Source organism: Leucoraja erinacea, chromosome 6 (genome assembly GCF_028641065.1).
Source record: "Leucoraja erinacea ecotype New England chromosome 6, Leri_hhj_1, whole genome shotgun sequence".
Taxonomy (NCBI): Eukaryota; Metazoa; Chordata; class Chondrichthyes; order Rajiformes; family Rajidae; genus Leucoraja; species Leucoraja erinaceus.
In genome coordinates this window covers 50044028-50071449 of record NC_073382.1, presented here as the reverse complement: position 1 = coordinate 50071449, position 27422 = coordinate 50044028, and the positions used below count along the sequence as shown (strand labels likewise).

General features: G+C 41.7%; 1 protein-coding gene across 1 annotated transcript in view; it reads right to left on the bottom strand.

Moving 5' to 3' along the window:
- The window catches only part of cryl1 (crystallin, lambda 1), a 54779-nt gene that overhangs the window by 16528 nt on the left and 10829 nt on the right, over positions 1-27422 (bottom strand). Inside the window, exons 4-6 of the mRNA XM_055636986.1 lie at positions 24076-24202; positions 16122-16283; positions 7693-7887 (exon numbers count right to left, since the gene is read on the bottom strand). Coding sequence (XP_055492961.1) covers positions 7693-7887; positions 16122-16283; positions 24076-24202 — 484 coding nt within the window. The remainder of the gene's footprint in view (positions 1-7692; positions 7888-16121; positions 16284-24075; positions 24203-27422) is intronic.

Here is a 27422-nt window from a genome sequence, read left to right as displayed (position 1 = left end):
TTCTATGTTTCTATGTTTAGGATGTTCAGCTCCCTTCATCTCCAAGAACACAGTTTCTGTGGTAGCTGAGACATACAGTGCATTCAGAAAGTATTCAGACCCCTTCACTTTTTCCACATTTTGTTACATTACAGCCTTATTTTAAAATGGATTAAATTCTTTTTTTTTTATCATCAATCTACACACAATACCCCAGTATGAAGATGCAAAAACAGGTGTTTAGACATTTTTGCAAAGTAATTAAAAAGAAATAACTGAAATATCACCTTTGCATAAGTATTCAGCTATGCCACTCAAAATTGAGCTTAGGTTCATCCTGTTTCCATTGATTATCCTTGAGATGTTTCTACAATTCGATTGGAGGCCACCAGTGGTAAATTAAATTGATTGGGCATGATTTGGAAAGGCACACACCTGTCTATATAAAGGTCCCACAGTTGACAGCGCACGTGAGAGCAAAAGCCAAGAAGATGAAGGAATTGTCCGTAGACCACCGAGACAGAATTGTGGCGAGACACAGATCTGGGGAAGGGTATAAAACAATTTCTGCAGCATTGCAGGTCCCGAACAGCACAGTTGCCTCTGTCATTCTTAAATGGAAGAACTTTGGAACCACCAGGACTCTACAGAGAGCTGGCCATCCGGCAAAACTGTGCAATTGGGGTAGAAGGAAGGTGAGGTGACCAAGAACACGATGGTCACTCTGACAGAGCTCCAGAATTCCTCTGTGGAGATGTGAGAACCTTCCAGAAGGACAACTCTATCTGCAGCATTTCACCAATCAGGTATTTATGGTTGAGTGGCCGGACGGAAGCCACTCCTCAGTAAAAGGCATGACAGCCTGCTTGGAGTTTGCCAAATGGCACCTAAAGGACTCTCAGACTATGAGAAACAAGAATCTCTGGTCTGATTAAACCAAGATTTAACTCTTTGGCCTGAATGCCAAGGGTCACGTCTGGAGGAAACCAGGCACCGCTCATCACCTGGCCAATACCATACCTACGGTGAAGCATGGTGGTGGCAGCATTATGCTGTGGGGATGGTTTTTCAATGGCAGGAACTGGGAGATTAGTCAGGATCGAGGGAAAGATGAACAAAGAAAAGTACAGAGAGGTTCTTGATGAAACCTGCTCCAGAGCGTTCTGGACCTCAGGCTGGGGCGGAGGTTCACCTTCTAACAGGACAACGACCCTAAGCACACAGCCAAGACAACGCAGGAGTGGCTTCGTGACAAGTCTGCGAATGTCCTTGAGTGGTCCAGCCGGAGCCCGGACTTGAACCCGATCGAACATCTGGAGGGACCTGAAAATAGCTGTGTATTGATGCTCCCCATCCAACCTGACAGAACTTGAGGGGATCTGCATTGAAGAATGGGAGAAATAACCCAAATACAGGCGTGCCAAGCTTGTAGCGTCATACCAAGAAGACTTGAGGCTGTAATCGTTGCCAAAGGTGCCTCATCAAAGTACTGAGTAAAAGGTCGAATACTTAGTAACTGTGATATTTCAGTTATTTATTTTTTTTAATTACTTTGTAAAAATTTCTAAACACCTGTTTTTGCTTTTTTATTATGGGGTATTGTGTGCAGATTGATGATTGAAAAAATGAATTTTAATCCATTTAAAAATAAGGCTGTAACGTAACAAAACGTGGGAAAAGTGAAGTGGTCTGAATACTTGCTGAATGCACTGTACATACTTGAATTTTGTCTAGTATTAGGGCTCAGTTTCATTATTGTTCCTCATTAGAGTAATACTGTTTTATGTCCAATTATTATTTGAGCATCCTGAAGATGTGCGGGTTTGTAAGTTAATTGGCATCTGTAAATTGCCCTCAGTGTGTGGGGAATGGATGCTAAAGTGAGATAACATAGAACTAGTGTGAATGTGTGAGCCTGTTTCCATGCTGTATCTCAAAATTAAATGCCATTAAGGGCTCGCCCTACATGCACATTTTTTCACTCAACCACTGCTCTCCTTTTACCTCCAATCTGCTATCAACCTGGAAGCTTTCATATCCTGGAATCCGTGCTGTGCAAAACCCTAAATTTAACTTTAACTTATTCAGAAGAATTTGGAGATAATGATTAATTTGAAGAAAAAGGTAGAGCAAACACTGCAGCTAGATGCAGACTTTAGTCAGTCAGTAGCAAAGCTCATTAGGAACTGTTCTGACGACCTTTAGCATTTACTGCCTCAGTTGGCTTTACAAACTTTATCCCTGCATTAAATGCTTGAAAATGTGCCCTATTAAAATCCAAACATATTGGTACTTATTAACTGCACATTCCAACTTAAAATTGCAAATAAATTTAAAGTTCATTAAATTTAAAATTCAATGTGGTGAGTCTGTCTTAGTTTGAAATGGTTGCAAGGAGGCATTGATTTGTAAACCCCATAGGAAATTTAATATGCTTTTGTTTGCAGAGCGTTGGTGTCACCTAATCAATTGTCAACTCTTTTCAAACCATCAACATAGGCATTGGTTCTACGTATATATTCCCCGGCTACCATCACAACTGTATCCTCCTGCACCATCACCCCTATCCTGTAATTTCTGTGTCCTCCCAATCGCTCCCGAGCCCATGCAGTAGGATGAAGCAAATTATTTGTGATTTGCTTCATACACCCCAACATCATACACCCCAAAAACTTCAGGCACCCCAAATTACAGGTACCTCACGTCTTGCGCTATGTTTAATTTATGTGTTTTTGCAATAATGCACTTGTTCCTTTAATACCAAAGTTTGATTTGCGCATTCATATTTTCGGAATAATACTCAAATTTATTGCTGACAACCTAGTCGCATTTATGTTTAATTAACACGTTTTGGAATTTTGTGCCACATTTCAAGAACGCAAACCACGTGTCAAACGTGAGGTGCATGTAGTTTAGTTTCATTTAGAGATACAGTGTAGAAACAAGCCCTTCGGCCCACCAAGTCCGCACCGACCAGGGATCACCCCGTACACTAGCACTATCCGAAGCACTAGGGACAATTTACAGAAGCCAATTAACCTACAAACCTGCATGTCTTTGGAATGTGGGAGGAAACTGGAGCATCTGGTGAAAACCCACATGGTCACAGGGAGAACGTACAAACTCCATACAGACAACAACTCCACCGCTGCGTCACTCTGCCATCTACGGATGTCATTCATACAAAAACGCTCAATTTTCCAAACTGACAATCTGAAGGATATTGCTCCCAGAGAAAGTTAATATTAAAACAGATTCTGGAAAAACATCTCTGATTTCCAAATCAAGCATAGATAGTGCTAACTTTTAGTAATTTTCAGTATTTTTCTCATCTCTGAGTTAGTGGCGTGTACGTACCATTCAAAGTCTTTCCATTCAAAGTGTAAATTGTCCCTAGTGTGTAGGATAGTGCTAGTGAATGGTCGGCACGGAACCAGTGGGCTGTTTCTATGCTGTATCTCTAAAGTCTAAATGGTCACTTGCTAGAGATGAAAACCGATTAGTGCTGTGGTTAGATTTAAGGACTCTTTACTGGGATGCTTAATGGGGAAAGTGTGCATGCAAGCAATGGTTTATGGTATAGTCATGGACTTGTTTAAAGCAATGTATTAAGCAATTTACACATAATAGCATTGAACTTAATGAGAAGCAGTAAAAAAAGCATTGTAGAAATTGTAGAAATATTTTGTTTTAAAAACAAAAAAATACAGGGAAAAAAAGCTGAGGTCAGATATCTGGTGATCATGTTTTCACATTCTAGGTTGGTAAGGATAGAAAAGAATGTTTAAAGTACATCATTTTATTGATGCTTTTTTTTCTTTAAAAAAAGGCACCGGAGAGATAACTATAAGGATATTAAAACAGGAAAGACGTGGAATGAAAATGGAAGAGTTTACAAAGAAAATGTGGGTAGAAAAAAAAAAAATTCTCCTTGAAGTAGGTCAGGAACTATGAAAAAAGTCAAAACTTGTTTTAAGAGAAAGCATATGCATTGTTTAACTATTCAGCTAAGAAACAGGATTAGGTCAGCTATTATATTAGGATGAGGAATGTCAATAAAAGAACAAGAGGGATCATGTGCAAACCATAACTGGAAACGATACAAACAAGTATCCTAGTACACCATGTGTCTGCACTGTTGTTGGCAATTTTCCATGGTGTTCATAAAAGAAAGTAGTGAAAAGAGTGTTAAAAATTTCATTTAATATGAATGTGAATAAAACATGTAAATATGGAAAGTTATAATTTAACAGTGGACACATTGGAGACTCAAGTTGAAACTCAAGGTGCGCACTATACTTGGCAGTATTATATCAGGGCTGTGAATTGGCTCAAGAAATTGTAAGTCTGCTTGTGACGTTTGTTTCAATGTTCTCAAGACTAAGAAACAGCAAATATAACCACCAACAGCACTCCCCTCCCGAAGGAAAACAAAAGAGATTGATTACCAAACAATCTAATTCTAGGCCTCCAAGTTTAACTTCCATTATTGGAACCCTATTAAAGATATTATGAAGAGATTACAGAGGTCTACCTTAACCCCAAAAAAGCATGATTTTAAGAGAGGTCTTTCTCAGTACATTGATTGGATTTCCAAAGTGATGTGAAACATTGTAGATGGGTGCCTTTTACAAAAGGACGCTGAAGCTTGGAAATGTACTATTAGGAGGCTGGAGGGGCTACAGGTCAATCTTAAGGATCTTGTATATATGCCATCTATTTTTGATATATCCATGTTGTTAAAGGGAAGACCTTAACAGAAAGATGAAAGCATAGTGGCATCCCATTTATACTTTGAACTCCACTAGCTGCAACTTTATTGACTTGTGTTAAGGAGGCCGTACAGATTCAAAGAGGGATGATGATGATGATGATGATGATGATGAGATACAAAGTGCACTGTTAAGGTGACGGGAAGATAAAGATAAGATGTAATTTTAAACAACAGAATAATTATCTGAAACACCTTGACTAAATATGATCCTGAAGACTGCAATGTGCCTAGTTGAAAGAGGAAGTGTTGTCCATTAAACTCCCAGTGAGTTTAATGGGTGAAAAAAGTGTAGTAACAAAGCTCAACAAGGTGAGAGTGGCTCTGGGATGGAGCATTAAAAACGATGGACAAGTACAGTGCCCTCCATAATGTTTGGGACAAAGACCCATCATTTATTTATTTGCCTCTGTACTCCACAATTTGAGATTTGTAATAGAAAAAAAAAATCACATGTGGTGATTAAGTAAATTCTACCTATGATAGTCAATTTGAAGTAATTCTTAGATGACAGGTTATCTGGAGTATGGGAATCATGAATGGTTCGTTCATGCTGTGGTATGTAACTTGCATCACTTGTCGCTGGTTCCAGGCAAACAGCAGGGGACAAAGTAAGATCGCTTGAAAGATTAGATTAGATTATTTTAATTGTGATTGTGATGAAGATGGAATTCCAGGAATAATTTAAGTCTTTAAGCAATGCAAAATCAGAGAGGAATACTTCAAAACATTAATTTTATTACCATCAAATAAAACATATTTGCTTTTATTGTTTTGTGTCCTAATCCTATTTTTGATTACTGTCAATTGGGAATTACAATGCCACAAGACACACAAAAGAATTCACCCTGTGTTCCATCTAGAGTTGTGACATTTGATTAGCACCAGGTGAATGCATACGATCCTGTGGCTTTGGGTTTTACTTTTTTCAATGTTTAGGTTTTCTTCTTCCAATGTGGAGGAGTCCACTCTTAGGAAAGTGGAAGGAATGAATTCTCCCATCTTCTGCTTATTGTGCTGGAGCATCAAGGTGCAATTTATTTAAATAGCTATACTTGTATACTGCCTCAGTTTAATCTACTATCTTACACTCTTGTACTTAAGTATGATTGTGCATATTAAGACTCTTACTGAACTGTATGCAAAAATAAATTTTACTGCACCCAAGCGCAGTGTACTGGAGGTTGCAGGGAGACCTGATAAAAGTATATAACATTATTAGAGGCAGAGATAGGGTACACAGTCAGAACCTTTCTTCCCAGGATGGAAAAATCGAATACTAGAAGACAGTGCTTGAAGGCGAAAGGGGGAAAGTTTCCAGGAGACGAGCAGGGCAGGTATATTTCCCTCACACTGAGGGTGGCGAGTGCCTAGAAATTACTGCTGGGGGAGTGGTTGAGGCAGATACCATAGTGGCATTTAAGGAGCTTTTGGATGGACATTATGGGAGGATGAGGGGGAATCTTATAGAAGTGTACAAAGTCATGACAGGAATAGATCGGGTAGATGCTCTGAGTCTTGCCCAGAGTAGGGTAATCGAGGACCAGAGGACATAGGTTCATGGTGAAGGGGAAAAGATTTAATAGGAAACTGAGGGGTAACTTTTCACACAAAGGGTGGTGGGTGTATGGAACAAGCTGCCAGAGGAGATAGTTGAGGCTGGGATTATCCCATCTTTTAAGAAACAGTTAGACAGGTACATGGATAGGACAGGTTTGGAGGGATATGGACCAAGCACAGGCAAGTGGGACTAGTGTAGCTGGGACATTGTTGGCCGTTGAGGGCAAGTTGGGCCGAAGGGCCTGTTTCCACACTCTATGGCATATGGGGCGCTGCACTGGCAGCAGCCTCTACCTACAGCCTGTCTGTATTTCTATCTTTTTTTTATTTTTAGTTAGTCCAATGTCTGTTTTGGGGGGAAACTTTTACTTTTCTATGTGGGGAAGGGGGGCAGGGTAAGGGGGAAACCATTTCCCAGTCTCTTCCTGGCGGGGACGTGACTATTTCTCCGAGTCGCGTCCTCGCCCCCCACCTCGCGGCCTACCAGCTGGATCGGAGCGGCCTTTCCTGCCGGGGACCGGGAACCGGACCAGGGCTGCTACAGCGGCGGCGCAGCGCTGGAGTCACCACGGAGCGGGCGATGCCTACCTGGGTCGCCGTTTGGAGCTCCGGAGCGTTGAGCCGTTGCTCCAACATCGTGGAGCTCTGGTGCGCCTTGCAGAGGGTCTACAGCAGCAGTCTCCACCCGGCGCGGCCTGCGGACTTTGGAAGTCGCCGACTCCGGTAGGAGGGGGCCGATTCTGGTGTCCAAGCCGCTGAGGACGTCCCGCAGCCCCAACATCGGACTTACAACACCCCGGCGAACGGTCCTGAACATTGGGCCGCCCGTAGCGGCAACTGCGGAGGGCTTGGGGAGGCCCTGACCACGGGGAACAATGGAGGAAGAGACTGACTTTGGTGCCTTCCCACAAGTGGGAAACTTTGATTCTGCTGTGTGGGGATGTTTTATGTCAAACCCTATAGTGTGTTGTGTCCCTTTTTTTTTTTAATTGTATGGCTGTATGGGAATTTCATTTCACTGTGCCATCTGGCACATGTGATGAATAAATCTATCTTGTATGGATGTGTATGGAAATGGAGGGATTACGGATTATGTGCAGGCAGGTAATTGTTGTTATTGGCATTATGTTCAGCACAGATATGGTGGGAAGAAGGGCCGGTTTTACTGTAATCTTCAACATTCAATGTGACAATAAAGTAGCATTGATTGATTAATTGAATCTTAACATGTTTAGAGTTCTTAATCACAGTTCTTAAATTCCAGAATTTTGACTATATATATATTTGTGACTATTTTCATGATAAATACCCAATTAACTCATCATAACTGCGGAAAACGCTGAAACATTTTCAAATACATTAACAGGAGTAGGCATACATACCTTAACAAGTCTCCATGACTCTCCAATAATTGCATATTGAATCCGATTCAAAACAAATCCATCAATCTCTTTGGCTAGCTTTACTGGCGACTGGCCAATATCTTTCATAAGCGTGTAGGTTTGTTCCAGAACAGCAGGATGCGTTTCAGGATGAGGAACTAGTTCAACTAGAGGTATGTAGTAGGTTGGATTCACCTGAAAACACAGCAATTTTTATTCCAAATTTTCTTAAAGCAACTTTATAGCATTGCAAAATTTACTTTGGTAGCAAGAAAGACCTTAGTTAACACATAATACCCATTCTGTAGCGAGAATATAGCTCCACAATGAAGTACTCTAAAATAAATTAATAATCACAGAGAATCATAGAATCGTACAACACAGGACCAGGCCTTTTCAACTAACCTGGTTCTTGCCAGCCATGATGCCAATCTATGCTAATCTTATTTTCCCACAATCGGTCCCATCCCTCTAGTCCTTTCCTATTCAAGAACTAGTCCAAACACCTTTTAAAGTTTGGAACTATATCGGCCTCTGCTGACAGTTCATTCCAAATATTCACTACCCTCTCTGTCAACTCATTCCTCAGATCTCCATTGAATTTTTCCCTCTTACTTACAGGTTGCAAATCATATCCTGCTAGTAAAGAAATGTAGATCCCCATCTCAAGATGAAGGGTTGCAACACAAAGAAAGGGAATTCTAGAATCTCATGTGCTCACAGTGACTGATACCTGCGTTCGATCCTGACTATGGGTGCTGTCTGTACGGTGTTTGTATGTGCTCTTGGTGATTGCGTGGGTTTCCCATGGGTGCTCCGTTTTCCTCCCACATCCCAAAAGCAAGCTAAAACACTGCAGCAAATAACTGAGCTTACAAATCCTGCGCTTGGCTTGTGGATGCTTCAATCCAAGGGAAGAATGTAATAGAAGATTCTTGTTGAAAAAATCTACCAGCACATACAAAAAGCGGGAGTAACTCAGCGGGTCAGACAGCATCTCTGGAGAAAAGGAATAGGTGATGTTTCGGGTCGAGACCCTTCTTCAGACCGAGCAGAATCAGACTTCTACATCCCGTTGCGCATGCAAAATCCTGAAATTGCTGTTATTACCTGGCAACTGGTGGCAGTTCCACAGGTCTGCCAGTATTTACCAGCAGGGTCTAGGCCAATATATATTATACCAATGGACAGTAAAAAAAAAGTTGCTCCAGACCCAATGCTGAAATCAACTCGTTTCAATCTTTAGTAGAAGCAGGGAACTGCAGATGCTGGTTTACAAAAAAAGACAAAGTGCTGGAGTAACTAAATGAGTCGAGCAGCATCCTTAAAGAATATAGATAGGTAACGTTTTGGGTTGGGACTCAAGAGGAATGCTGCCTGACCTGCTGAGTTACTCCACCACTTTGTGTCTTTTTGTCTCGATCTTTAGCTTTTTGCGAAATAGACAATAGACTAAAGGTGCAGGAATAGACCATTCGGCCCTTTGAGCCAGCACCGCCATTCAATGCGATCATGGCTGATCATCCACAATCAGTACCCCGTTCCTGCCTTCTCTCCTGCCTAACTCTGCTATCCCGAAGAGTTCTATCTAATTCTCTCTTGAAAGCATCCAGAGAACCAGCCTCCACCGGCAGAGAATTCCACACACTTACAACTGTATGAAAAGGTTTTTCCTCATCTCCGTTCTAAATGGCTTACCACTTATTCTTAAACTATGGACCCTGGTTCTGGACTTCCCCAACATTGGGAACATGTTTCCTGCCTCTAGCGTATCCAAGCCCTTAGTAATCTTATATGTTTCAATAAGATCCACTCTTATCCTTCTAAATTCCAGAGTATACAAGCCCAGCCGCTTCATTCTATCAACATATGACAGTCCCGCCTTCGTGGGAATTAACCTTGTGAACCTCTGCTGCACTCCCTCAATAGCAAGAATGTCCTTCCTCAAATTAGGGGACCAAAACTGCACACAATACTCCAGGTGTGGTCTCACTACAACTGTACAACTGCAGGAGGACCTCTTTGCTCCTATACTCAACTACTCTTGTTATGGAGGCCAACATGCCATTCGCTTTCTTCACTGCCTGCTGTACCTTCATGCTTACTTTCAGTGACTGATGAACAAGGACCCCAGATCCCGTTGTACTTCTCTTTTCCCAACTTGATACCATTTAGATAATAATCTGCATTCCTGTTTTTGCTACCAAAGTGAATAACCTCACATTTATCCACATTAAACTTAGTTATGTTTCTCAGCACTGTCTGGTTCCCATCCCTCAGCTGACCTACCTTAACTACTCCTGAGGCCCTCCCGCACCATTGTCAGGAGTTGAAGGATTCTCTACCCATCACTGTACCCCACAGACCACAACTCAAAGCTACGATCCTCAACCAACCTCTGGACCTGGCCACCAACCTGTGGAATCCATTGACACAGATGGATAAGTCAGTGGATATTTTTAAGGCGGCAATTGTCAGATTCTTGATTGGTAAAGGGTTATGATTGATTGGATTGTGGGGAGAAGGCAGGAGAATGGGATTGAGTGGTAAGGTAGATCTGCCATGATTGAATGGCAGAGTAAACTTGACAGGCCGAATGGCCAAATTGTGCTCCTCCAACTTATGAACATAAACCCAGCCCCATCATAGGATGGGGGTTGCATCACCCTTCACCGCCCACTCGCATCCTCCAGTGACCAGTAACCTCACTACCTGTCCCTCAGACCACCGCCACAACCCTCCTCGTGTCTCTCTCTCTTCACCCCCCTCAGCCCCCCTCTGTCCCTCTCCCACTACTCCCCCTCAATCCATCCCTCCTTCTCGCTCCCCACCCCCCGGGTTCCTCTTCCCCCCTCTCTCTCCCCTCGATGTATGATAGAATTCTGAATTAAATGTAGCCCTACTGTAAATATCATTAAACTTTTAAATACTTGTTCATAATATGGTCACACAAATAACAGAATATGTTCCAACTTTACTTAATGTTTTTTGGCAAGGACCAAAGCAACCAATGTTGTCAACATTTTTGCCTATAAGTTTAATATTGTACTTTAGTCAGTGAAGCGAGTCATGTTAGGCAACTCGAGATTAAAAATAAATTAGACCGGAGCCGAACCAATGAAATATTTTTGTTGCAACATGCTTCTGTAAAGCAATTCAAACCATTTTGTTTAAATCATTAAAATATATTTATCACTTAACTTCCAGAGAGATGTAATTAATATTAAACAATCTTCCTGTGCCTTTGGGCATCCTTGTCCAATCACTTGATTTAGAGTTATAAAACCATACAGCATGGATATGGGCCCTTCAGTTACCAAAAGCACTCACTGAGCTCTTTGCCCACTTGCCTGGCCCGTATCCTTCCAGACCTTTCCTATCCATGCATCAGTCCACGTGTCTTTTATTTGTCATAATTCTACATATCTCTATCACTTAATTATTAACTCATTCCATACGCGCACCACCTTATGTGAAAAAAATTGCCCTGGATGTCCCTTTTATGTCTTTTCCTCTTTACCTTAAACCTGTGCCCTCTAGTTTCAGACTCCCCTATTCTTTACTTTCACGATACAATGTACATCGACCGCGGTCATCCCATACACTAGCTCTATCCTACACACTAGGGACAATTTTACAATTTAACCAAAGCCAATTAACCAACAAACCTGTACATCTTTCGACAGTGGGTGGAAACTGGAGAAAATCCACTCAGTCACAGGGAGAACGTACAAACTTTGTATGGACAGCACCTGTTGTCAGGATCAAACCCGGGTCTCTGGTGCTGTAAGGCACCAACTCTACCACTGCACCACCATGCCGCCCCAAACTCTGGAGAAAAGGCTGAGGCAATTCACCCTAATTATCTCCATAAAGGTTTTATATTCAATTCAAACCCACCAGACCAGGTAATATCCTTGGAAATCTTTTTTTGCGCCCTATCCAGTTTAATTTAATCACGAGTATATTTTTACTCGTGAACATTTTTCACAGTGTTGAAAAAAAGTCACGAGTTTACTGGATTTCCCGAGTACTTACCGTTACTCTTACGAGCCGGTACGGGACATTCACGAACTCCCACAGACCCGCTACGGACATTCTCCGAGTTCGAATCAGGGGAAAACTCGGGAGAACTCTTCATTTACCTCGTACAGTGGGACAGGCCCTTGACAGGGCATTCAGAAAATATTCAGACTCCTTAACGTTTTCCACATTTTGTTACGTTACAGCCTTATCCGAAAATGAATTAAATTCTTTTTTTTTTTAACAATCTAAACACAATACCCCATAAAAAAAAAGCGAAAACAGGTGCTTAGAAATTTTTGCAAAGTAATTCAAAAGAAATAACTGAAATATCACATTTACATGTATTCAGACCCTTTGTTGAGGCACTTTTGGCAGCGATTACAGCCTCAAGTCTTCTTGGGTATGACGCTACAAGCTTAGCACACCTGTATTTGGGTAATTTCTCCCATTCTTCTCTGCAGATCCTCTCAAGCTCTGTAAGGTTGGATGGGGAGCGTCGATGCACAGCTATATTCAGGACCATCCTGATCGGGTTCAAGTCCGGGCTCTAGCTGGGTCACTCAACGACATTCGCAGACTTGTCATGAAGCCACTTCTGCGTTGTCTTGGCTATGTGCTTAGGGTCATTGTCCTGTTGGGTGAACCTCCGCCCCAGTCTGAGGGCCAGAACGCTCTGGAGCCGGTTTTCATCAAAGATCTCTCTGTATTTTGCTCCGTTCACTTTTACCTCAATCCTGACTAATTTCCCAGTTCCTGCCGCTGAAAAATATCCCCACAGCATGATGCTGCCACCACCGTGCTTCACCGTAGATCTGGGTATTGGCCAGGTGATGAGCGGTGCCTGGTTTCCTCCAAACGTGACGCTTGGCATTCAGGCCAAAGAATTCATCAGACCAGAGAATCTTGACCAGAGAAAGTTTAATCAGACGAGAGAATCTTGCTTCTCATGCCTTTTGGCAAACTCCAAGCGGGCTGTCATGTGCCTTTTACTGAGGAGTGGCTTCCGTCTGACCACTCTACCATAAAGGCCTTGAATGGTGAAGTGCTGCAGATATAGTTGTCCTTCTGGAAAGTTCTCCCATCTCCACAGAGGAATTCTGGAGTCAGAGTGGCCATCAGGTTCTTGGTCACCTCCCTGACCAGGGCCCATCTCCCCCGATTGCTCAGTTTGGGCAGGTGGCCAGCTCTATGAAGAGTCCTGGTGGTTCCAAAGTTCTTCCATTTAAGAATGACGGAGGCCACTGTGCTCTTCGGGACCTGCAATGCTGCAGAAATTGTTTTATACCCTTCCCCAGATCTGTGTCTCGACACAATCCTGTCTCGGAGGTCTACGGACAATTCCTTCGTCTTCATGGCTTGGTTTTTGCTCTGGCATGCACTGACAACTGTGGGACCTTATATAGACAGGTGTGTGCCTTTCCAAATCATGTCCAATCAATTTAATTTACCACTGGTGGACTCCAATCAAGTTGTAGAAACATTTCAAGGATAATCAATGGAAACAGGATGAACCTAAGCTCAATTTTGAGTGTCATAGCAATGGGTCTGAATATTTATGTAAATGTGATATTTCATTTATCTCTTTTTAATTACCTTGCAAACATTTCTAAACACCTGTTTTCGCTTCTTCATTCTGGGGTATTGTGTGTAGATTGATGATAAAAAAAAAATGAATTTAATCAATTTTAAAATAAGGCTGTAACGTAACAAAATGTTTAAAAAGTGAAGGGGTCTGGCTACTTTCTGAATGCACTGTATGTATGGGGATAGTCTTGCTGAGCTGTATGCAAAACAAATATTTCGCTATATGTACCTGGTACATGTGACAATAGAGAAACAGTATTCCAAATGTAGCCTTCTGAACATTTTCATGTGCTTATGTTAAGACCACTTTTCTCTAATTCCTTCATTATAGCATTGATTCAATGCATTCCCACAACAAATTTCTTACTGACTGGACTTTCTTGCACTTATCCTCACTGACAGTACAATATAGCTTTTTTAAAAAAAAAAGAAAGGGATTCAGTATTCAGCAATTTACATATATATTTTGTAAAGAAAAGGATAACAATTGTCCTTGTTGAGTAGATACTGGCGAGGAAATGGTAGGTAGAAAATGGCGGGGGGGTAACTGTACATGTGACCCCTGGGTAAATCAAATTCACCCTTGTGGAATGAATGATATACTTCCTAAAAAATATGCTTATGGAATAAAAATTCGCTCTTATGAAATTTGTTTTTTTTCCGACTTGCATTTCTTGAAGCATGTGCAGATGAGGTGGTGTAATATATGGAAAATCACAATATGGACCATTTTCTTGGAATATAACCCTAGTATGTGGGTTTAAATAATTGTACCACAACTGTGGAGCACATTAATGTTTCAGTTAATGATTTTTCAGAGGAGCCAGAAGAAACGTCAGAAATAAAGAAAGTTTTAAGTTGCCGAGAAAGCAATGTTTTTCTGACGCGAAACCAAACGCAATGCATTTATTTGAAGAGGGCTTGTATACAAAAACAGGGATGTAATGCTGAGGCACAATAAGGAGCTGGTAAGGCCGCATTTGGAATATTGTGAGCAATTTTGGGAACCATATCTAAGGAAGGATGTGCTGGCTCTGGAGAGGGTCCAGAGGAGGTTTACAAGAATGATCTCAGGAATTAGTAGGTTAACCTATGATGAGTATTTGTCGGCACTGACTAGTACTCGCTGGAATTTAGAAGAATGAGGGGGGACCTCATTGAAACATACAGAATAGTGAAAGATTTGGATAGAGCGGATGTGGAAAGGATGTTTCCACTGATGGGAGAGTCTAGGACTACGTCATAGCCTCAGAATCAAAGGACATTCTTTTAGGAAGGAGATGAGGAGAAATGTCTTTAGTCAGAGGGTGGAGAATCTGTGGAATTCTTTGCCACAGAAGGCTGTGGAGGCCAAGTCAGTGAAGATTTTTAAGGCAGAGATAGATTCTTGATTAGTACAGGTGTCAGAGGTTATGGGGAGAAAGCAGGAGAAAGGGCAAGAAAGATCTGCCATGATTGAATGGCGGAGTAGCCTCGATGGGCCAACTGGCCAAATTCTAATCCTATCACATGACCTTATCCAAAAGCCTCTTAAAAGCCACTATTGTTTCTGCCGCCACCACCACCCCCGACAGAAATTTAGGGGCCTCCACCACCCTCTGTGTAAAGAAACTGGCCCCGCACATCTCCATTAAACTTTCCCCCTCTCACCTTACAGCTATGCCTTCATATGTTGGGCATTTCCACCCTGGGAAAGAGGTTATGATAGTCCATCCTATCTATGCCTCTCATTATTTTATATTCTTCTACCAAGTCTCTCCTCAACCTCTGACGTTCCAGAAAAAACAATCTAAGTCTATCCAACCTCTCTCTCCCTGTGGCAAAACCCTCTAATCGAGGCAACATCCTGGTAAACCTCCTCTGCACCCTCTCCAAGGCCTCCACATCTTTCCTGCGATCGGGCGACCAAAATTACACGTAATACTCCAAATGTGGCCTAACCAAATTCCTACAGAGCTGCATCATGAATATGGTAAGCAATCACTTTCAGTATCAGTCATGAACTGACATTGGCAAACAATAATTATTTTGCGTTTATAACATGGCAACTATCATTTAATGTATTTCTGCTCTTCTGCTCATACGAGACACCTACTTCACAGTACCTCAAGATTTGGGGCCCTTGGGGTGGTCTCAACTGGCAACTTTTGATTGCTCCAGACCATAAAGTTGTAACAACACACTACTTACACTCAGTTGCACTATTACAGGTCATCATTTTTTTCTGATTAAGCAGAAAACATGCCAATTGAAATTTGGAATTTCTGGAACATCCCAAATGCAAATTAAAAGCTTTCTTCAGCCCTGGTTTGTCAAACCAGAACAAACGTTGATAAAGTAGAGCATTTTTCTGCTCAAATATTAACTTGAAGAATGATAATCACACAAGAGCAAGGATTAGTTTTGGAAGTTTCATTGGATCACATAAGCATGCTTTTTAAGTGAACATAGCTAAATGACATTTGCACAACAGAAAATGGCCTTTGTTTTTTTGTTGTTGGTGTCAATCTGGAAATGTCGTATCCGTAATCCTGAAGTTTTGTGCCATAGAGGATTTACCATCTTTAATTTATAATGGCAAAGGAATTTCTTGTTTGCAATTTCTCACCAACAGGGTTGGCATAAGGATTTACAAATCAAATGTTGTTTTGCAGCATGCACTTCTACATTACAAATGTTCCTTGAAGAATATGCAAGATAAACATCTAGTAACCATGCACTGCAGATAATCAGTCATTTTGTACCCATTAATATTTGCACTGCAGAAACAAACATTGTCAAATGTAAGTATCATTGGTGCTCATAACATTAGTACTTACGGGATGAGAGACAATGCACTGTTTAACATGCTTGAGATCACTGAATAGTTTTGAAGGCAAAATACAAGAGGTAGAACTGCTGAGAATCACATCATCATTCATTAGGTCATCCAACTCTTGAAAAACTTTCCTCTTCAGTTCCAAGTTTTCAGGAACACATTCCTGCACAAAAATAAAATGTGATAAGCATCACAAGTCCGTGCATGTTGAAGTTGTGTACCAGATAGATGTTAAAAACAACTCAAACAATTACTAAAAGCATTAAGAATGAACTGGAATCGGAGTCTGTGGGAAAAAAAACATGTCTAGATGACAGAAGGTGTTAATATGTTCATTCACTAACCAAACAAAACAGTTCTTCAGCTGCATTATAGTAGGCAGCATGCAAGATAATCAAATTGTAAAGGTCTTGCCTAGTTCTCAGTGTGAAAAGGCCAAGATTACCACCTCATATAGCTGAGAGGGAACAGAGGGAGCAGCTGTGAATAACCAACCAGTTCATAAATGAACTAAGAAGCAGAATCTGCTCTTTCTTGACAAAGAGCCATGTTTTGTCAGTAGGTATTCTTACAGTAGAATTTTAGTGTAAAACTGTAATTTTACAGTGTAAACCATTATTGAACGTGCATCATAAATCCCCATCTATAACACAGATATGCTAAAACTAGTTATTGTTGTCATCCCTGCAAAAATAAAAACACCACCTTTCCAATGAACAACTAGCATGCTCTGAGATTTACAACTACGGTCAGGTTCACCAATGTTAAGTAACAATTTGGGAACCAGGAGCAGCAGCCACCTCTGTCAACAGAAATGGTTTTCATTTCATTAATAATCAATTTAATTTAGTTTAGTTTAGTTTATCGTCACATATGCCGAGGTACAGTGAAAGGCTCTTAGTTTTGTGCCATTCAGTCAGCGGAAAGACTATACATGATACAATCAACCCATCCAAAGTGTGCAGATACAGGATAAAGGGAATGACACATAATGCAAGATAAAGTCCAGTAAGGTCCGATAAAGGAGTCCGAGGATCTATAAAAATATTAATTGACTTGGACTACAGCCTTCTATGGCAATTAATTTCACAGATTCACCAACCTCTGACTAAAGAAATTCCACCTCATCTGCTTCCTAAAGGTACATCCTTTTATTCTGAGGCTATGGCCTCTGGTCCAAGACTCTGCTACTAGTGGAGACATCCTCTCCACATCCACTCTATCCAGACCTTTCACTCATGCATGCCTACTTTCAATGACCGGTGTACCATGACACCCAGGTCTCATTGCATCTCCCCTTTTCCTAATCGACCACCATTCAGATAATAGTCTACTTTCCTGTTTTTGCAACCAATGTGGATAACCTCACATTTATCCACATTATACTGCATCTGCCATGCATTTGCCCACTCACCCAACCTATCCAAGTCACCTTGCAGCCTCCTAGCATCCTCCTCACAGCTAACACTGCCCCCCCAGCTTCGTGTCATCCGCAAACTTGGAGATGTTGCATTCAATTCCCTCGTCCAAATCTACAATATATATTGTAAATAGCGGGGGTTCCAGCACTGAGCCTTGCGGTACCCCACTAGTCACTGCCTGCCATTCTGAAAAGGACCCATTTACTCCTACTCTTTGCTTCCTGTCTGCCAGCCAGTTCTCTATCCACATCAATACTGAACCTCCAATACCGTGTGCTTTAAGTTTGCATACTAATCTCTTATGTGGGACCTTGTCGAAAGCCTTCTGAAAGTCCAGATATAACACATCCACTGGTTTTCCCTTATCCACTCTACTAGTTACATCCTCGAGAAATTCTATAAGATTCGTCAGACATGATTTACCTTTCATAAACCCATGTTGACTTTGTCCAATGAACTCACCACTTTCCAAATGTGCTGCTATCCCATCTTTAATAACTGACTCTAGCATTTTCCCCACCACCGATGTTAACTGGTCTGTAATTCCCCATTTTCTCTCTCCCTCCCTTTTTAAAAAGTGGGGTTACATTAGCTACATTCCAATCCTCACGAACTACTCCAGAATCTAAAGAGTTTTGAAAAATTATCACTAATGCATCCACTATTTCTGGGACTACTTCCTTCAGTACTCTGGGATGCAGCCTATCTGGCCCTGGGGTTTTATCGGCCTTTAATCCATTCAATTTACCTAACACCACTTCCCGACTAACCTGGATTTCACTCAGTTCCTCCATCACATTTGACCCCCGGTCCCCTGCTATTTCCGGCAGATTATTTATGTCTTCCTTAGTGAAGACAGAACCAAAGTAGTTATTCAATTGGTCTGCCATGTCCTTGTTCCCCATGATCAATTCACCTGTTTCTGACTGCAAGGGACCTACATTTGTTTTAACTAATATTTTTCTCTTCACATATCTATAAAAACCTTTGCAGTCATTTTTTATGTTCTCTGCCAGCTTTCTTTCATAATCTAGTTTCCCTTTCCTAATTAAGCCCTTTGTCCTCCTCTGCTGGTCTCTGAATTTCTCCCAGTCCTCTGGTCGGCTGCTTTTTCTGGCTAATTTGTACGCTTCGTCTTTTGCTTTGATACCATCCCTGATTTCCCTTGTTATCCACGGATGCACTACCTTCCCTGATTTATTCTTTTGCCAAACTGGGATGAACAATTTTTGTAGTTCATCCATGCAGTCTTTAAATGCCTTCCATTGCATATCCACTGTCAACCCTTTAAGAATCAATTGCCAGTCTATCTTGGCCAATTCACGTCTCATACCCTCAAAGTTACCTTTCTTTAAGTTCAGAACCCTTGTTTCTTAATTAACAATGTCACTTTCCATCCTAATGAAGAACTCAACCATATTATGGTCACTCTTGCCCAAGGGGCCATGCACAACAAGACTGCTAACTAACCCTTCCTCATTACTCAATACCAGAGGAATCAAAAGGCATCTTTCAAGAGCTAAACCGACTGCCAACAAAGCAGGCACTTGCTGAAGTCATGGCCAATGCAGATCTCAACACATTGATGGAGTGCATCCCGGTGCCATCAGTGTCGCTAGGTCATTCATACCAGGAAACCGATGTGCTGTTGACAAAACCATTGAGGAGACGATCATGAAGCATGGCAAATCTCGAGGTGGTGATAGTGGTGTTGGGCTCTCTGGCATCTTGGAGAATTACAGTGCTTATCAGAGATGGGTTTGAATTTCAACAGAATGGGCACACTTTCTCTCTGCAACTCTCAGCCTCGCAGACACGACTTCTGGTACCAATTGCAGAAGCAAACATAGAGATTGTATTGTATTGTATTGTATTCAAATTTATTGTCATTGTCTCAATTTGATCAACAACCAACTGAGATAAGGAAAAGTGAGGCATGTGCGAAGAAAGCCATTGATGCTGTAAAGAGCTTCCTGAATCCTTTTGACAAGATGACAAGACTGGGTTGTATGTACTCTTTTCTGGTGCATGTGTTCCAGCTGGTTGAGAAAGATGTCATAAAGGTACTTACCACAGGGAAATAACAGAAAGAGAAGCTCATCAGAGAATGACTTGAGAAAAATACTGCATTCTCCGAACCCATCAAGAATCTCAAGCTGCTCAAAACCATGGCAGAAACAAAGAAAAGAGTGAAGCTGAAAACATCTGAACGAAAGGTTATAGAGTACAAGTAACAAGGAGATCTTGCTTTTCAATTGATGGTCAAAGCACAAAGTTCTGGCAGTCAACTCAATCTGCGGGAGATTATGAAGTACTCGCTGACCCCTGTACCCTACTCCATTGGTACATCAGACAACTACTTTGCAAAGACTGATAAATCCAAGGGCCTACACTACCATCTCCCACCGGATCACCTACAAAATCCTGATCCTCTCCTACAAAGCCCTCCACCATCCGGGCCCCCCCCCCATATCTCACTGAGCTCCTCTCCCCCTACCAACCCTCACTGTCCCTCAGATCCACATCAGCCAGTCTCCTCTCCATCCACAAATCCAACCTCCGCAGTTTTGGGGACAGAGCCTTCTCCAGGGCAGCACCCAGGCTCTGGAACTCCCTCCCCCAACTGATCCGCAATTCTGTGTCCCTCACCATCTTCCAGTCCCGCCTCAAGACCCATCTCTTCACCTCTGCCTATCCTTAGCCCCACGTCCCCCTCCCTTTTCATCTGTACTTGAATTGCCTCATATTGTGTTGCGAATTGAATTCTGTCTTTAATTTGTGCACTAGTCATGTCTCTACTATTTATTCCATTCCGCTTACATGTTTTTCCTCTACTTGCTAAATTTTTGTAAGGTGTCCTCGAGACTCTTGAAAGGTGCTCATAAATAAAATGTATTATTATTATTACCTATTGAAAGATGTAGGCAACTCACAACCTCCAGCCAGTAACAAGGCATTGATAGTGGAAGATGGCAATGCTGCATTCTACTATCTCAAAGAGATTCCTGCAAACTTCAAAGAGATTGGCATAACATCTTCAATGCATTGTCATCTAATGATGTAGTCTTCAGTACCGATATACATAAACCATATTCAGTGAAGTCAAGTGACCGGACACAGCATCGGTGTGCGGAGAAGAGAATAATCAAAGGAGGAAAGACCAAAAAAAGAAGAGATTGGAAGCAGTTCTTGACCAATGATGAGAACAGGAAACAGCTCATTGAACTTCTTGTTGATGTGTGGTGAGAATGACATGGCAAAGAGGCTACATGGAAGGAAGGTAATCTTCATTAAGGAAGGAGAGGCCACACTTCTTACTTCTCAGAATGGGAAAGAGACACTGCAGTCTGAGATTCAATCCCTGGTCAAACCAAGAAGAAACAGACTCGCGAGTCATCCTATACTGCAACTATGGCAAAGAGCAAGGATATGACCATGCAAGTGTCAGAAGCCCAGACAGCGATATCTTTTTCATATTGCTTCACTATGCAAACAGTATTCAAGACATCAGAGTGTTCTTTGACATGGGGAGAGGCAACAGGCAAAGGCTAATAGATGTCACCCATTTTGCAAAGCAGTCCTCCTCAGAATACTGCTCAGCATTACTTGGACTGCATGCGTTCTCAGGCTGTGACTCAACAGGTGCCTTCAAAGGAATCGGCAAAGTCATGCCCAATCAAACTGATTAACAAATCAGCGTAACAAATTTGTGAAACCACTGGGAGAGCTTGGTGATTTTCAATGAGTTTAAGATGATATGGTCCTAATTTAGTGGATTTTTAATGTATCTTTACTAAGAAACCTCTGGCCCACGGACTAAATAGGCTTTTATTCTGCTTCCAAAATAGTTTGTTTGATATGGCTATGTGTTTATATCAAGAAAATAATTGTTGCCATTGACATTCCTCATTCTGTTACAGTAGTGCAATGCAACCTATAATTCCTTAATATCTCAATCATTTGTAGTTACAGCTAAGAAATGCCAAAGCTGTTTAAAAAGTGAGATTTTGCACAACTGAATAACAAGGTCAAACTGAGGCTTAGTAATGTTAATCTCTTGCCATGAGTAATCATGCCAAACAACAAATGATAGGAATAAAAAAAATCATTTCATATATGACAAAGACATGAGGTGAATTAAACATTTTCCCTGAGATTAGTCAGCAAGGAAAACAATTCATTACCAGGCGATTACTTACTTTGCCAAGCATCAAAGGTTTAGTGGAAGAAAAATACCTCCACAGCAGTATTTTACTACACATGACACTAGTAAGTAATTACATAGCAGCTTTGTTTAATGGTAAACTTGTGGTAGCAAATAAAAATGTTGACATTGCACTCCATAAGAAAAGTTCTTAGCAGGGAAAGTAAGATATATTGCAATGTTCAGCTTTGAAAACAGAGTCACATGCATTCTATTCATAATTCACCTATTCACTCTTTGGGTTGTTTCAAACAACAAAAATTAGGTTTGTAAAAGGGGACAAAGTGCTGGAGTATCTCAGCAGGTTAGCAGCATCTCTGGAGAACATGGATAGGTGATGTTTCGAGTCTGGACGCTTCTTCAAACCTTTCTATTCATTAGGCATAGCTACCCTTACATACCGATGCTAGCTCCCAAATGCACTGCAAAACAGTGTTCAGTGATAAGGGCAGGGCCAACTCATCTACAATTTACTGGTTTATCCTTCACCAGCAACTCCCCCACCCCTATAAAAAATAACAGATTGAAGGGAGCTATGTGTATAAAATCATGAGAGGGACTGATAGGGTGAATGCAGAGATTATTTTACGTCGGGTAGGGGAATCAAGAATCAGAGGATATATGTTTACGGTGAGAGAGGCCAGATTGAATAGGAATCCGAGGAGCAAATTTAATTTCACTCAGAGAGTGGTAGATTTATGGAACGAGATGCCAGGAGAGATAGATGAGGCGAGTACTATAGCCGCGTTTGAAAGACACTTGGACAGGTATGCGCAAAGAAAGGTTTAGAGGGATATGGTCCAAATATGGGCAAATGGGACTCACATAGATGGGGTATTTTGGTCAGAATGAGCAAATTGGGCCAAAGGGTCTGTTTCCATGCTGTATTACTATAATTAAAAAAAAATAAAGGAATAGATTGAGCCAAAGGAAATTTGGAAGGTACAAGCTAGAATGTCTGCAATATTCTCCCTATTCCCTTTAAAACATCCAAGATGAAAAACATCTGATCCTAGGGTTTTGCCATATTTATTGCCATTATTTCATGCAAATAGATACATGATGCTGATTACAGATCCTCCCACCCAACAACACAATGAGAACAAGTTCATCATAAGATAGTGGCTCATCTCACCTTCAAGGGCAATTGCTTTCCAAGGCAAATGCACGCAGATTCAGATGATTGTCATATCCATTAAGGTGCAATGAAATTCCTTATTCACATGAAGCTCACAACAGTATAAAAATATTAATGATAATTAGTCAATGAACAACATTCTGATGTTCAAAGTGATCCAGAGATTGAATACCCTATCGGGGAGAAGGCGTATATCTCGACCTATATCTCCTGTACGCAAATTGAAAGGGGTTTAGTTTGTCCGGGTGACTGGTGCAGATGTGGGCTATTACTGATCTACAAAGCACTCCATAATGGTCAGTGTTCGAGTTACAGGGCGGTAGTCATAGGGACAGGTCATTTTACTTTTCTTGGAAACTGGAATGATGGAAGATGGTGGGGGGACAGGAGACAGTTGAAGTTGAAGCGGTTGGTTAAAACTGTGGCATGTTGATTGCCACATGATTTCAGAGTTCATTTAGGGACTCAATTGGGGCCGGGCGCTTCGGAGTTGACCCTCAGAAAGGCAGATCTGACTTCTGCCACTGGGATGCATGGAACAGCGCCGGCAGATGATGGGGGAAGAGGGGAGTGGGAAAATACACCGTGGAGGAACTTTAATTGTGTAAAACAGGAGAACATTTGATTTGAGCTCATTTTATAAATTTAAAAAAATCTACACTGGCTTTGTGTGTTTCGGAGTTAAATATTTTTGTTACACCGAAAGCTGCAGTGAACTTAAAAAGGAGTCCCTGAACAAATTTCAGGTTTTAATGTCTCAGACTATGGACCCCAGCCTGTCAATTGCAACCAGTGTATCCGACACAAATGAGACACAAGGAACTGCAGTGCCGGTTTGCAAAACAGTTGCAGACTAAAGAAGGGACCTGAACCAAATGTCACCTATCTATGTTTTCCAGAGATGCTACCTGACCTGCTGAGTTAAGGGCCTGTCCCACTTTCACGACCTTTTTTACTCGTGGACATTTTTTTATCAGGCTAGAAAAACGCCCGACCTACTTGATGCCATGAGTACCTACGACTAGCATTACGACCTACCTATGGCCTACCTACGACCTCCTACGACCTTGTGCCGACCATGCTGCGAGTACGAGTCAAGGGCAAACTCGGCAGAGGTCGTGAATTAGGTCGTGAAAGTGAGACAGGCCCTTTACTGCAGCACTTTGCGTCTTAATCTGACAGAAACACTGACCTGGATGAAAATGGCACCCTCTACTGCTTGGGCAAGATTACTGCAGGTACTGATCAGGTCCATTTGTTCTTTTGATGTTAAGGTTCCTCGAAGATTGCAATTCCTCTCAAGTTCGTTCAGCTGCTGTCTAGAAATTAAGAACAGAATGGATGTTACTATTTACACAACGAATAAAGACATTCTCTTTTTCAATTATAATACCTTTTACATCTATCACAGGTATCTGCAAGAGTTAACTAAGCCAGGAAAGTTTCATTAACTTTAATTTTTTAACAGCTCGATCCCATGAATGAAATTAATAACTCAAACAGATTTTGAAAGTGAGTGGCATAGTTAGTATGTGTGACAGGACTGTGAGAGATACAATTTAAACTTAGTCTGGTCAGTAAACTATTTCACATCTCATGGAGACATAGAGCATGAAAGCAGGACCTTCTTCCCAACTTGCCCACACAGACCATCTATACTAGTCCCACATGCCTGCATTTGGCCCATATCCCTCTAAACCTATCCTATCCATGTACCTGTCTAAATGTTTATTAAACATTGTGATAGTCCCTGGCTAATTTTACCTCTCCTGGAAGCTCGTTCCATACACCCACCATCTTTTATGTGAAAAGGTTAGCCCTCAGGTTCCTATTAAATCTTTCCCCCTTAACATAAATCTATGTCCTCTGGATCACGATTCCCCTCCTCTGGGCGATACTCTGTGCATTTATCTGATCTATTCCTCTCATGATTTTGTACACCTCTATAAGATCACCCCTCATCCTGGTGCTCTCCAAGGAATAAAGCTTTAGCCTATGCTTAACCTTCCCCCCCACAGCTCAGGCCCCCAAGATCTTTCCTGTTTTCTTAATTTCCATTGTTTCTTGATTGTTATAAACGAGCAAAAATGTAAAAAAAGTACTTGGAGATGGGGTGGGGAGGGAGTCCTTATAAAAAACAATACAATCATCCTTGGTTGAGTAACAGAATGGAAGCTGGAAATAGGGATTAAGTCAGAGACAAAATTCAATGTACCAGCCGAGGAGCAACCAGCAACCATTTCTGGGAGGCTGTGAAGGGCGGTGAGTGGTTTAAATTACAAGAGAGGGACAACCCTTATCAGAAATCCAGGCAATTGTGAAAACTATAATTAAAATCATGCATAATAGACAAATTAAGATTGCTGAATAGTCTGAAACATTGTAAAAAATGATAAAGCTCTGATTGGGGTTCTGACCCGAACGATTGTCTATCCATGTCATCTCGAGATGCTGCCTGACCCACTGAGTTACTCTAGCAGTTGTGTTAAACAATAGGCAATAGGTGCAGAAATAGGCCATTCGGCCCTTGGAGCCAGCACCGCCATTCAATGTGATCATGGCTGATCACCCACAATCAGTAACTCATTCCTGCCTTTGCCCCATATCCCTTGACTCCACTATCTTTAAGAGTTAGATAAACTCTCTCTTGAAAGCATCCAGGGAACCGGCCTCCACTGCCCTCTGTGGCAGAGAATTCCACAGACTCACAACTCTCTGTGTGAAAAAGTATTTCCTCATCTCCATTCTAAACGGCTTACCCCTTATTCTTAAACTGTGGCCCCTGGTTCTGGACTCCCCCAACGTCGGGAACATGTTTCCTGCCTTTAACGTGTCCAAACCCTTAATAATCTTATGTTTCAATAAGATATCCTCTCATCCTTCTAAATTGCAGAGTATACAAGCCCAGCCGCTGCATTCTATCAACATATGACAGTCTCGCCATCCCGTGAATTAACCTTGTGAACCTACGCTGCACTGCCTCAATAGCAAGAATGTCCTTCTTCAAATTTGGAGACCAAAACTGCACACAATACTACAGGTGTGGTCTCAATAGGGCCCTGTAAAACTGCAGAAGGACCTCTTTGCTCCTTTACTCAACTCCTCTTGTTATGAAGGCCAACATGACATTTGTTTTCTTCACCGCCTGCTGTACCTGCATGCTTCGTTTCAATGACTGATGAACAAGGACCCCCAGATCCCGCTATACTTCCCCTTTTCCCAACTTGACAACATATAGATAAAAATCTACCTTCCTGTTTTTGCCACCAAAGTGGATAACCTCACATTTATCCACATTAAACCGCATCTGCCATGCTTCTGCCCACTCACCTAACCTGTCCAAGTCACCCTGTATTCTCATAGCATCCTCCTCGCAGTTCACACTGCCACCCAGCTTTGTGTCATTTGCAAATTTGCTAATGTTACTTTTAATCCCTTCATCTAAATCATTAATATATATTGTAAATAGCTACGGTCCCAGCACCGAGCCTTGCGGTACCCCACTAGTCACTGACTGCCATTCTGAAAGGAACCTGTTAACCCCTACTGTTTGTTTCCTGTCTGCCAACCAATTTTTAAAAACTATTTCAGCACCCTACCCCCAATACCATGTGCTCTGATTTTGCACACTAATCTCCTATGTGGGACCTTATCAAATGCTTTCTGAAAGTCCAGGTACACTACATCCACTGGCTCTCCCTTGTCCATTTTCCCAGTTATATCCTCAAATTATTCCAGTAGATTAGTCAAGCATGATTTCCCCTTAGTAAATCCATGTTGACTCGGACCGATCCTGCTACTGCTATCCAAATGTGCCGCTATGTCATCTTTTATAATTGACTGCAGCATCTTCCCCACTGCTGATGTCAGGCTAACTGGTCTATAATTCCCTGATTTCTCTCTCCTGCCTTTCTTAAAATGTGGGATAACATTAGCTATCTTCCAATCCACAGGAACTGATCCTGAATCTATAGAACATTGGAAAATGATCACCAATGCGTCCACGATTTCTAGAGCCACTTCTTTAAGTACCCTGGGATGCAGACCATCAGGTCCTGGGGATTTATCAGCCTTCAGTCCCATAAGTCAACCCAACACCATTTCCTGCCTAATGTGAATTTCCTTCAGTTCTTCTGTCACCTTAGATCTGGCTACTAGTACATCAGGGAGATTGTTTGTGTCTTCCTTAGTGAAGACGGATCCAAAGTACCTGTTCAACTCGTCTGCCATTTCCTTGTTCCCCATAATAAATTTGCCCCTTTCAGACTTCAAGGGTCCAATTTTGGTCTTAACTATTTTTTTCCTCTTCACATAACTAAAGAAGTGTTTATTATCCTCCTTTATATTCTTGGCTAGCTTACTCTATGCAAAATTCTAGCAACTGCAGTTCCTTGTGTCTTCAAGCAACTCGCTTTGCAATGCAGCAGGTTTCCATATGCCTCTTTCCTCTTTTCTTGAATCAATGTAGCAAGTTGATCAATCAGCATGAGAATGGCACCACCCCCAGGAACTACTGTTCCAGTGTACAAAGTTAGGAGA